The sequence below is a fragment of the Sardina pilchardus genome, chromosome 2, assembly GCF_963854185.1.
Source record: "Sardina pilchardus chromosome 2, fSarPil1.1, whole genome shotgun sequence".
In the NCBI taxonomy this organism is placed as follows: Eukaryota; Metazoa; Chordata; class Actinopteri; order Clupeiformes; family Clupeidae; genus Sardina; species Sardina pilchardus.
The window spans coordinates 19252497-19265538 of NC_084995.1; the positions used below are offsets into that span (position 1 = coordinate 19252497).

The 13042-nt window shown below is 41.2% G+C and overlaps 1 protein-coding gene and 1 long non-coding RNA gene across 2 annotated transcripts in view; both read left to right on the plus strand.

Moving 5' to 3' along the window:
• Positions 1–261: 261 nt before the first annotated feature.
• On the plus strand, positions 262–2313 carry hand2 (heart and neural crest derivatives expressed 2). The gene is made up of 2 exons (XM_062554786.1): positions 262–1301; positions 1665–2313. The coding sequence occupies exons 1-2, from the start codon at positions 774–776 to the stop codon at positions 1761–1763; spliced, it is 627 nt and encodes a 208-aa protein (XP_062410770.1). The 5' UTR covers positions 262–773; the 3' UTR covers positions 1764–2313.
• A 4924-nt stretch (positions 2314–7237) lies between these two features.
• Positions 7238–13042, plus strand: part of LOC134101196 (uncharacterized) — a 9645-nt gene continuing 3840 nt past the window's right edge. Inside the window, exons 1-2 of the long non-coding RNA XR_009941356.1 lie at positions 7238–7367; positions 10497–10597. This is a non-coding gene — a long non-coding RNA (uncharacterized LOC134101196). The remainder of the gene's footprint in view (positions 7368–10496; positions 10598–13042) is intronic.

Here is a 13042-nt window from a genome sequence, read left to right on the forward strand (position 1 = left end):
CTAAAAGACTCATTACTACACCAATCTGAGGATGTATGGTATGCTTTTCATATTCTTAATGACATTAATAATAAAAAAAGGAAAAAAAGTTAAGTCCGCCAATACTTGTGAGAGCCATTGACTTGTGGGAGAGTAAACACACTGCAATGTGCTGCATGTCCCTCCTCTACAGCACTGTGATTGGTCTAGAGCAGCTTTGACGACATATATTAACCCAAGCAGTCCTAAAGATGAAGCTGTGACATGGAGATCAAACGAAGGAATTCGACCAGTGTGGAGCAGTAAGCATGCACATTGCGTGCAACAACATCGACTGGGATTTGGGGACGTTTTGCAATCCAACATCTCACTTAATGAATTTCGCCACTGCTTTAAAACTCGAATAAGACGAAGAAAGGCGCGCCTGACAACGCTGAAGCTCTGCTGCTTGGACTGTGAGACTCTATTATGGCAAATGGGCACTCTCATGGCGCGTATGGACAACGAAGAATTTGTGCGTAAGTAGTTCACTTCTGTTAGGCTATCCTGTTCATGCGCTCAGAACGTCGAGAGTTCTTGCACTGGCTTGTATGTAAGTGAATGGAAACATTTAGGCCCACAATGGACAAACAAACGTCGCTGTTTATCGTGAAATAATACTGAAAATCCGCTACTTTTATGAGTTGTATGGGGATCTTATCAGTGCTGAGAGCATCGGGAAACAATCGGATTTTTAAAAAATAATACGCGTCGCCATTCTTGGGTTGCTGCTGAACCGTTAGGTGTGTGTTACAATGAGTTTAGTTGGTGGATTCCCTCACCATCCGGTGATGCATCACGACGGCTACTCTTTTGCTGCCGCGGCAGCTGCCAGCCGCTGTCACGAAGAAAACCCGTACTTTCACGGTTGGCTCATAAGCCACCCGGAGATGTCGCCACCTGACTACAGTATGGCACCCTCCTATAGCCCCGACTACTCCACCGGGCCGCCCGGGATGGACCACTCTCATTACGGAAGTGTTCCTGGGGCTGGCTCCGTCGGAATGGGACCCCGGCCAGTGAAGCGGAGACCCACGGCGAACCGCAAGGAGAGGCGCAGGACGCAGAGCATCAACAGCGCTTTTGCAGAACTCAGGGAGTGCATTCCCAATGTACCCGCGGACACGAAGTTGTCTAAAATCAAAACTCTCCGCTTGGCTACGAGCTATATTGCCTACCTCATGGACATTCTGGATAAAGACGAGCAAAACGGGGAGGCAGAGGCCTTCAAAGCGGAATTCAAAAAGACAGACGCAAAGGAAGACAGGCGAAAGAAAGAAATGGTAAGCAATACGTTATGCATACGTTTAATTCTCAGTGTCACCGATGAGAACATTGTTGCATAGGCTACCATTTTGCTTAGAGAAGTGAAGCTAACATTCCTCATCTGTGATGTTGCAGAATTTTTTGAAGATGGAGTTTCTTGGTAAATATTAATACTATGAACAATTCAGTGGTAGGCTACAACTTAAACATGATTTTGACTATTGTGATCCCAACCTGTGCCATATGGCCGAAGAGTCCATGGCTGGCGGTAGGCTTTAACAGGCACGTAGGCCCATGGGCGCACTGTTAGGTACTGTTCTTAGTAGGCTACATGTTAATCAAAATACATAAACCTAAATTACGTCTTTTGTCTTCAACAGAGTGAAATTTTGAAAAGTTCAGGGAGCAGCAATGACAAGAAAACCAAAGGACGAACTGGCTGGCCGCAGCACGTCTGGGCTTTGGAACTGAAACAGTGAAAAAAAACTACCCATATCGCAGTCTTGAAGTGGCGTCCTTTAGACTTAATTTGTACTCTCACTTTATTTAACGGAATATTTATGTGCAATTTCCCGCAACGGAGAGTGGATATTTGAAGAAAACCATTCCATAATAAGAGAAGGCGACCCCCTTGGTAAGGGACTGTGTGTTGTCTAATTTGTGGTAAATGTTTCCTTGTCAATGTGTGATCCAAACAGAAGTGTTTACCACTAAGGTGTACGTGAAGTGTAGGTCTTTCTCTCTTTTTTCCTCTCTCTTTCTCTCTCTCCCTCTCTTTCTCCCTCTCTCTCGTTCTCCCATCTTTCTGTCTGTCCCTCTCTCTCTGGATATAAATAATATGATGTCTATTTGATATCCTGATGCATTTCAAGAAATGATTTAGTTGAAAATGTCATGAAGTGTTATGTTGTCATTTTGTGGTCGTATAGTATTTGGTGGTGTTTCAAACAGCAGTTGAGTCCACTGAAGTGCACTTCCGTCCAGAGACATGGAACTTAAATAATACTGCAGATGTAAACAATGTAATTAATTCAATAAACCACTGTGTTTTTAAACATCATAAAACCTCCGTGTTGCACATATTGTAAGCCACGCTAAATTGTAACATTACACACTGGAATATCACCCAAAATAACATCATAATATGATTATTGTGTGTATGGATCTCACTAAAGAAGTCATTGTGGGTATTTTTTTCACGTGAAATCTGAAGATGAAGTGGCAGTTATAAATATTTTAACAATGCATGTTAAAGTGACAGTCAACTCAAACAGCACCCATGTCATACATCCAAAACATGTCTTAGTTAGCTTCCCACGCATTCTGCTGTCTGGTGTGTATATTCACACTTGAACTGTAGAGCTAAGTAAAGTCAATATTAAGTATAGGCTATGGTAGGCTATATGTTAATCGCAGCAAGCAAATGTTTTACTTTTTTCATACTTGGAGTTCGCAAAAACTCAAACTTTTTCAAAGAGGCAGGAATATATTTATGCTTACTGTACAGTCGGACAAGGCCGTGTTTTTAATCTTACAACCGCACGCATTCAGGAACCTTATGGAACATTCACTTCAGATCTAACACTGAAGGTGAAGGTGAATAAAGCAGCATTAACGTTAACTGCTCCAGCAAATAGTAGTAGTAGTAGTAGGCTAGTAATAGTAATAATAGCAATAATAATTGCATTTATGTTGGTCGTTGCTATGTGGAACTCACCACAATTGCAACAATTGGCATAGCCTAAAAACGATTGTGTCATCTAAGTTTTTACGCATGTGGAATGAGATCTTATTAGGGATATTGAAACAATAGGCCTACTTTAAAGAAAAGCTGAGGCACTCATGAGGTTTATACGTTTTGAAAAGCTTTTAAGCTCACATTGCTATTATCTCAGAGAAGAACATGCCTAAACATAAACTATTTATATCAAAAAGCTTATTGCAGCGTTGCATTGTCTGAAAGTACAGGCCGAATGTTTGATCTGTAGGCCTAGGCCTGTTTTTATCGTATTGACAGCGGACTTTAATATGGGAAAATTAACGTCTTGTAATTGCAAACCATTGAAAGGCAAACGTGTAATCTATGCCATCACTTCAGCCATCAATAAAATAAAACAAAACCGAAAAAAACAGGGGAAATCCAACAGTGAGTTAGGCTTCTCCGAGAAACCGTTTCGGTCAAATAGCAGGAGCAGACATTTCGGAGCCTAAAGAAAATGCTGGTGACGTTAAGAGCAGGGGGCTGAGGAGGGTCAGGATAAGGTAGTCTCTGTGAAGAAGGAAAGGTCGGCTATCGGATGCGCATGTGATTGATAGCGAGCGAGTCGATCAAAATGTGAGGATGAGGTGTGCTTACCCTATCACCGCGGACAGAGAAGGTACGGCTCCAGTTTTTCTGGCCGTACGAACTGGTTACATTTCGGTGTTGTAGAGACGCGAGTCGCCTAGGCCTTCATTCCTCATTACTTTGTTATTGAATTGATAGCCTACGCTAAGATGACAGTCGGACTTATGGGCTGCATAAAAACAGAAATTCAAAACGCACTTGTTATTTTCAACCCAATGTTGTGTAAGACGTTTCTCATTAAACTGGGGAGTTTTTGTTTATACAGACTTACGCCTTGTTGTAGGCCTACATACCTACTCATAGAAGTCCATAGAAATGTGGCATAGTCAGTCTGTACAATTGACGGATCGCTCTGTTGATAATCATAGATAATTTGTTGTCTCTGTCAAGATGGCGTCCAAGATAGCAGGGGTGCGTTTCCCGATAACGATGGATAGACACTCTTACGAGGGTTTTCTACGATTCATCTTAAGATCGATCGTTAGGATTTGCCCACTGTTTCCCGAACATGCTCGTAGCGTGAACGCGCGTGCACTGATCTTACGATGCTCTTAAGGGGAGCTGTCCACGAGAAAAGTTCTGAAATATCCCCTAATTTGATTGATGGTGATGTCAGGTGACTGCACGTCACAGCTAAGCCTACCGTCTGAACTTCGGATCTATACATTAATTCACATCAATACGAGAATAGAAAACCTTTGACATCTGCATGTAAGCATTCCAAGTAGCCTAGGCCATACTGTATACCACACACAGGCATACATACTTTTTATTATTTAACATTAGATTGTTGCCCCGTTTTTATGTTTGTTAGATAGGATATGTAACATATTAGGCTTCGGCTAGCTTACTCCTACATCGTTCATGCCAGTTCTTTGCTAACCTACTTGTGAGAGCACGGTGTGCTGCCTGTAGGCCTACAATAATGTTTCGAGGTGTCACGTTTGAATGAAGAGGTTGATAAGAAAATGAGGAAATGTGTAGGCTTAAATAACATAGCCTAGGCTTAGATTTGGACGCAGCACAGACTATAGCCACATATTCCTTTCTCTGTTTTTACCTCATAAGCCTAATAAGAAAATAAAAAATAAAAGGCTACACAAAAAGATAATTGCAAACTTTTCTGGCGACGTCTCGTTTCCTAACTTGTTTGTAGGCTATTTTTGTCCGGTTTTGATAACATCATTATGTCCATTGAATGAATGCTATTTTGCATGCTAAAATCTGAATCATCACAAGTAAATACAATAAAGAATGGTAACGTAAGTTGGATCATTATAATCTTAGTTGTAATCCCCCTGCATATCCTGCTGGTGACTCCACTGAGGCATAGCGTTACGACGCTCTTAGTCAGCAACGAGAACTCTGGAACACTCGTAGATCTACGAGTGTTTTCACGATGCTCTTAAGTTACGATGGTTTCGGGAAACAGTCGGCAAATCTTAAGACGGTCGTAAGAGGGACTTTACGATCATCGTAGGCTTACGATGCTTTCGGGAAACGCACCCCAGGCCTATTAACAGGTCGCAATGTTGATTAAAGGATAAGATAATCCTATGACCTCATCATGACCCGCTGTCGTAGCACAAATCGTTCAACTGGAGAGAGGAATTGTTTTTTAAAAAAATGAACTTGTTTCTCTCAGCGATTTTAGGCCCTTCTCATATATTTCCCCCACTGCTCTCTGAGTAGCATACGACTTAATTATTGCTTGACTGTATGCAATACATTTCTATAGAAAACTGGTACATGGGCAAATACTGCGACACACGCACAATTAGTTAATAATAAGTGATTCAACACTGACTGTTTAAACACCTATCAGAATTATTTGGTATCCTATAGGCTATTTATTCAAACACTTGTATATAGACCTACATCTTTGGAATTTTTAGGCCCACTTTAATGCCCCATGAGAAGTAAATGTTTTACACTAACCGGATTTTAAAGCATGTGGACCAAATAAGATTCTTTTCCTGGTATCTGTGACATCTGTGAACGATTAGTTCATAAGGCCCTCCTCCAGATCGCCCCCCTCCCTGCTATAAGGCTGGTAGACATACTGACGTCAGATCAGACGGTGGAGACATCCTGCGCCTGAATTGGACGTAATGACGCCATACGTTCACGAAAACTCAGGGGCCTTCCTCAACCTTATCAGAACTGAGTGAAAAATGTTTGCCCATTGAAAAATTACATCTTGATTTTTTGCCAGGTTGGCTTTGTGCAGTTCAAACATACATAATAAGTGCTCCGAAAAAACTGCAACATGTCTTGTAGCTATGATGGCTACATTTCCATGTATCAAGCTATCCTAGAAACAGAAGTCGTCTGTTTATATCATCAGTACACTGCCACTATTACTAGCCTACAATTATGCTACTGTAGCCTAATAATAATAATAATAATAATAATAATAATAATAATACAAGAATAACAACAACAATAATAATCAGAAATTCAAGTAGGTTATAATTAAATCATGATGCATTGAAACCACACGACTATCCATAAAGTTTGCGTTATGCAACTTTATGGCAGGAAAACTGACTGTCTCAGGCATAAAGTGTGAATTTATTATAATCTTGCATGTCCAAAACATTTAATGTGTTCTTTCAGATGCGCCAAAAATATGCCCACAGAGCTCAAGGTTATCTTTACGCCAGGCGTCCGAGTGTATTCAAAGGAGCGTCATACCGTAAAATACTGTAGGTCATGCTACATATTAGCACCGGGTTGAAAATGCTCGTTTCGGTTTATTGGTATAAGCTTGCTAAATTTTGCGAATGAAGTGCAGTATGTAAAGACAAATGTCTTGGGCTATCCAAGAGTCTTAGACAGCCGAAATGTGCAATGTTTCTGAATCACCATTAATGGGACGTTAAACTAAACAAGTGGCCGCGTTAGGCCTGTTTATGTAATAGGCCTGTGTAATACTGTAGCCTCTTGGTGCACACGCTTCCAATCTGTGGAAACGACCTGTCAAGCCGCAGTAGAAGTAGATCTAGTATCAAATAAATTAGTTTAATTGGCGAAAAAAGATTACCAAATTTTTATTTTATTTCAACAAACATTTTATAGTTAGACGATGTTTAACTGATGCCGTCCAGACAGAATATGGATGTTTGTTTTATTTTGTGAAGCTATCAACTGAGATGCGCTGAATCTACATTATGCTGGATCGATGTAAACCGATACTCGGAGTCGGGGCTACTTATGGGCTCACCTGTTTTTTTGGGGTTTTTTTTTTGGGGGGGGGGGGGGGGGGGGCTGGCTATTGCTGCATTGATGGGCCTGTGCGATGTCATTACAATGAGCGCAACTTCTCCAAAAATACAGCACCAGCAGCACCATCATGAATCTCTACACGACGTACGTTACTCACTGCTGATGACTTCGTAAATATAGCTGTAAAAGAAGGCAAGCAGACAATCGAGCTCGGTTGCCGAACTGTACTTTTTGGAGAATGCTGTGCAGAGGATCAGCCCTGTGCCCTATGGTGCTGTCAGTTGTGACAGTTCCCAGATGGAGCCCGCTACTGTATGTGAGATTGAGTTTCTCACAAAAAACTCCCTCTCCACCCAAACCGTCTTCAAAAACCTTGTTCAGGCACTCCAGTACGCTGGCTCCCCAGACACTGACTCCTCTGCCTCAGAACCGGTGGCATACCGGAGGAGATTCATATAGCCGGGATGAACATCACGGTTTGCAAATCTACGGAACTCCGTCGCCTGAGGTAAGTTCAACGATGTTTTGCATAATTTATATGTAAATATTGTGCACGCATGCCTGAAATGATGATAATGATGATGACAATAACAATAATAATAATAAAAACAATAATGCATTTATAGTGAATGCTTTAAAGTTTAACTCACAATCGAACCTTCTCTTGAACTTCATTTGAACTTACGCTAATGTTTGACACGTAAAAAAGCAATTCATTTTATGCAGTCAAAAGATATGCCTATAGCAAGTCTGTTTAGAGTTTTAGTTTTATCCTTTTTATATTTGACATTATTTCGCTGTTCGTTTTAATGCACACTCTATGCATATGCCCGGTAGATATTGATCCATATGGTATCAACACAGAGCAGGTTCAATTGAATCCACTGGCAACAATTTAGGGATGCGGGTTGAGTTGACCTACTTTTGGTTGAGACTGCTTCGAATGCGTCTGTCCCTCCTGCGAAGGACTTTTACTCTTTCGACTGGAATTAGAGGCCATATTTGTTTCCCATATCTTATCGTGGGATTGGGATATTTGGCATAGGCCTACGCCGCAGATCCATCAATCTGTGAATTATGCCTGACTTTATCATGATACAGCTTGGAATTGTTTGAAAATATACAGAATCTCGCCATGCGCCATTCGCCAGTTAGTTATTGTGCAAGTAGGCTATGAGTAGAAGTAGACCTCCCAAGTGGATGCGGCATGCGTGTCATTTCAAGGGACTCCGCTAACACTCCATTTCTCCGGCGAAGCAGGAGGCGACTGTTCTGTTTTGTCGGTGATAAACATTTAAAACCTTTAAACGGGAGCATAAATCTAGTCCTGACCGCGCGAAAAACACTCACCAGAAAATGGCCTCTTTCTGAACCATTAGATCCAGGTGAGCCTTGGTATTTGGTGTTTAAACCATGTTTTACTATTTTATTTCCAAGGGGTTAAATTATGGCTTTGATAAATGTTTAATGAGCATTTGTAACTGAAGTGTGGCCTCAGTTTGACGATTTAGTTATGCAGAATAATCGGGATTTTTTTCTGCGCAAACACAATACTGAGAAGCACCAACACATTATATCGTCATACTCATATTTGACTTTAAATGGTCGGCGCCTCGAAAGATCCATAAAGGGAACAGTATCTTAATGAATTAGATTTTCCTGTTATATTTGAGATATGTAGTTTATCCTTTAGCCTAAATGTTGTGAATCCATTACTCAAAGGCAAAATGAAATCTCCCTGCAGGCCATTGCAAGCAAACGAGAGGGAGAGAGAGAGAGCCAGAGAGAGAGCGAGAGATAGCCTACTTCTCTCAATCTCCGGCAGGTCTCCCCCTTTCCAAAAGACTTTGAGAACTGTCACGTAATGCTCAATTGTTCTACTATCTGAATGGCTCCAACCGGGCAACCAGGACAATAATACTGAGCAGTGCAAATATAAATCCTCCATCTTGACCATTGCTACTTTTCCAAATTGTTTAGCGACCAACTTTCATGTGAATAATTACGACCTACACCATTATAGGTGGACACTAGACCCGTGCCATTAGATGTAATAGTTATGTTTTTTCAACTAAACACCGTAAATGGTCACCCAATGACCTTTAATGATCTATATCGCCGATGCAGAGCGCGAAGTGTAGCCTAGGCACATGATTTGAAATGCGATTCCCCCAAAAGGCTCTTATCTTCATAATAAACTTAGTCGCTTCAGACAAAATTGCTCAATTTGTTAAAGCATTAAAAGCTATAAGTCTAATAAAGAGCCAAACGATTGTTGATTTTATTTTATTTTTTATTTTTTATTTTTTACAGACATACGGATGATGGAAATACTATTGAAGCATAATAAAAATGAACAATGATATACACGTGAAAAAGCAGAAATCCCTGTGCACAATTTGGCTACTTCAACTTCAGGTTGCAGGTGCTGATGGGTTGCAGGAATGAGAGTCAAAATGTCAAAGTAGCCACCGCACACTGAAATAGTCGAGTGATTGTTTTATTAAGAGCGATCTCTTCGCTCTTAATAAATCAATCAATGAATTACACGTAGGCCTATTTAAAAATAAAACAAACAGAATACAATGAGAATGTACTGAACTTAAAATGTAGGCCTGTTCATCTGTGACTAATGCTGGCCAAGTGATTCTCTCGGATCTCCATGTTTTTCCAGAAGGCCTCAATTGCAACTTAGCTTAAACCTGCGCATGCATGTTTTCTGTAGCACTAGTAAAGGGTGGCTGTCAAATTGTTTCTATGAAACGTAGACCGGTCGAGAAAGCGTCGAAAAAGGCATATGGTCCAGGTACAGTCTATGCAGCATCTATCTTATCTATAAACAGGCCTTTCGGCATAGGCATATGCTAAAATAGAATCCACCTTAGATTAGCACAATTAAATATTCAATAGCAATCTTGCAAGTTAATTTCCCCCGCCCCGACATATCTTATGGCAAAGATAAACATTATCAACAAAGGACTTAACAAAACAATAAAACATGTAGTACTAGTAATAATAATAATAATAATAATAATAATAATAATAATAGATCAAATAATTGCATCTAGATAATTAGGCTATATTTTGTTTAGGCCTATATTGATATGGCCGTTTTCGAAAAATGCTAAATTCGTGCCTAATTCTCTAGGTTTTACTGCGCTTGAGCATCGCAATGCATCTCCTATTCAATATTGTGTTTCCGTAACGAGTCAAAGCTGCAAATGCGTGCTTGTGAGGGTTGTCATATTTGCCGTAAGGTCATCTTAATTCCTCACCGAAGACCACTTTAGATACTTACATCAAGGTTGCCAACTCATCCAGCGGCTTGAAGAGTTGAAGTGCATAATATCCACTCTGTTCGTCATTGGTTTGTCCGTCAAACCAGCAATGCATTTTTTTTTTTTTTTAATTCTGAGAATTACCTGCTATTTATAGAGATAAAATGACTACATTCAATCATTTACTCCAAGAGAAGTAGCCTATTTGAATCGAAAAATACAGCAACATGCATATACGTATAAGAACATCAAGTAAAATAATGTTATCTAAATGCTTTGAATAATTAATCATTCTAGTCATATAATCACCAGATGTCACTCTCAAGTCACAGCAGGAAGTACTGCCATCTTTCTTACAGATGGGACTGGTTTTGGATAATCCATGGGCCAGACATCACCAACTTACCTTTCCCTGATGGCTCTGATGCTGCTTAGGGTGGAATAAAGGAACAAACATCAGGTCATTGTTTATATATTTGTGTGTGTGTGTGTGTGTGTGTGTGTGTGTGTGTGTGTGTGTGTGTGTGTGTGTGTGTGTGTGTGTGTGTGTGTGTGTGTGTGTGTGTGTGTGTGTGTGTGTGCGTGCGTGCGTGCGTGCGTGTGCGTGTGCGCGCGCACGCTTGTGTGTGTATGTGTGTCTACACATTTTTGTGTATCTCCTTAAATGGACTTTCTGACATGTGTGTATGCTTTCACACCTGTGCTTATGGTAGGCTATAGCTCGCATTTGCAATTCAGTCCTCTGTCCTTTCGCCTTCCACAGCTAAATACACAGCCTCATGCCTTCATCGATATACTCCCAAGCTGATGGAAACATCTGTTAGTGTGCAGAGATTGTGTGACTGTACCTAGGGCCAGTATAAATGACTTCATATGGCATGCTGGAAAATATGAAAGAGATTAATTCATTTCAGACTAGGTTGCGGGTCCGGTAACAGCAGGTCAAGGGCAAAGCCAATAAGCAGAGCCAATGAGGCTCTCCAAGAATCCAGCCTACTGACTGTATTTTAGCTTTGTTCTTGAACATCTACCCTATCCGATACGCTAAGATACCGTATGCTGAAGCTGTAGTATGTTTAAAACACTTTAAATAATGGAGCATCTACAAAATATCAGCTTACATATGGTGAATCACATCCGCCTATAAATCCTGTTACTAGTATAGGTTTTGATGCTGATGGCTTTATAGGGTGCATACTATAGACCCTTTCGACTGCGTAAACAAACATGTGCGTTTTTAAGACCTTTCTGGTGGCACAGAAGACAACGTTGAACTAATGAGAACTTGGGGACAAAAAAATACAATACAATAAGAAAAATAAATCACCAATTTGTAAGACAATACGCTAAAGTCTGATTCATTTTCATTTCAGAGTACCTGCGTTGGTTTTAAAAGTTTCAACCGGAAACCCTTGATGAACAGATTGAAAAAGTCTTTAGGAAGTACACTGGCAACGTTATTTTGTTGTTTGTGTCCACGTTAGTTTGGCAACATTAAATATAAAAGAACTGAATGTCGCCTATTTGCCTATATGTCAACAGGAGTGATCCCTGAGCCTTGTGACCTCCATAGACCGACTATCCTATAACATTTGAAAGGTGGAAACGGTAGCTCCCCTGTTTTAAGGCTACGCCAGCAGTCTATCTTCAGATATAAACAACAGACTACCATAGACGAGCCAATGCTATCAGTCGTGCGAAGTGATGCACACACCTCAAGCCTCTGTGTTCCTTCTCCTCTGGATGTATATGGATGGAGGGGGCATAGTTTGGACACAAGGCAGGACAAGTGGCTCATTAGTGGTGCGGGATGGCGGAGAGGGGTGATTGTGTGCTCCCTCGGCTAGCTCCTGCTGTCAGTCAGTCCAGGCTCCTCTGGATGGAGCATCCGGGGCCAGGTTCCCCACTCATTCATCATGGGCAGTAATGGAGAGTTTCTGGAGCGCCCTGTGGCTGCCTGTGTTAAACCACAGCGATGACAGCCATCCCCTTTCTCCCTCTCTCTCTTTCTGTGTCTCTGAGTTTATCCCTGTTCCCCCATTTCTCTCTCTCTTCCCTCTCTCTTTCTCTCTCTCTCTCTCACTTACTCACTCACTCACTCACTTTCTGTGTCTCTAAGTTTGTCCTTGGTCCCTCATTTCTCTTTCTCTCTCTCACTCTCTCTCTCTCTCTCTCTCTCTCTCTCTCTCTCTCTCTGCCTCTTCCTACCAAGTTCCACCCTGTTGCACTGAGCTGAAAGAATTACTTACAAAATCCCATGTGTAGAACTTCTCCTCCCTCGCTTTCACACACCCTTCACACACACACACACACACACACACACACACACACGCACACACACATCTATAAATGCTGTCAGCCATGTTGTACACGCTCACATTCACATATATGATTGCTTTCATTTCACGCTCCGAAACCCTGGTTCCTCCGGAAAGCAATTCCTTTGCACACAGCACATAAGACACCCCTGAACTGTCACCAGAGATGATTTATGAGCACACAGACATACTTTTTTTCTGGCATACTTCCTGGTTTTAATTAACTAGATGAATGCATTATATTCATGCTCTTTTAAATATTACAATCGTGAATAGTGAGTCACCTTGAGTTCATATAGGAGATGAAAGCATGCTTCTTACAGTCTACTCAGCTGCATCCCTGGGTGACCTTTGACCTCCCTGATACCCACTTATGTCCATGACCCAAAGTGCAGATCTGAGCTACCAGACATTTGTCTCAAGCCTTTTCAATGAGTCAGCCTTAACAGGTTAAGCCCACATAATACCACATGGTATATTTTTTGTTCTTGCTTATTGAGATCAAAAGGGGCTGCCTGCTGCACCAAGGGCTGCCCAATCATTTGTCTCAGGAGTGTCACGTTCCTTCTACCGAAAATAGCATTCCA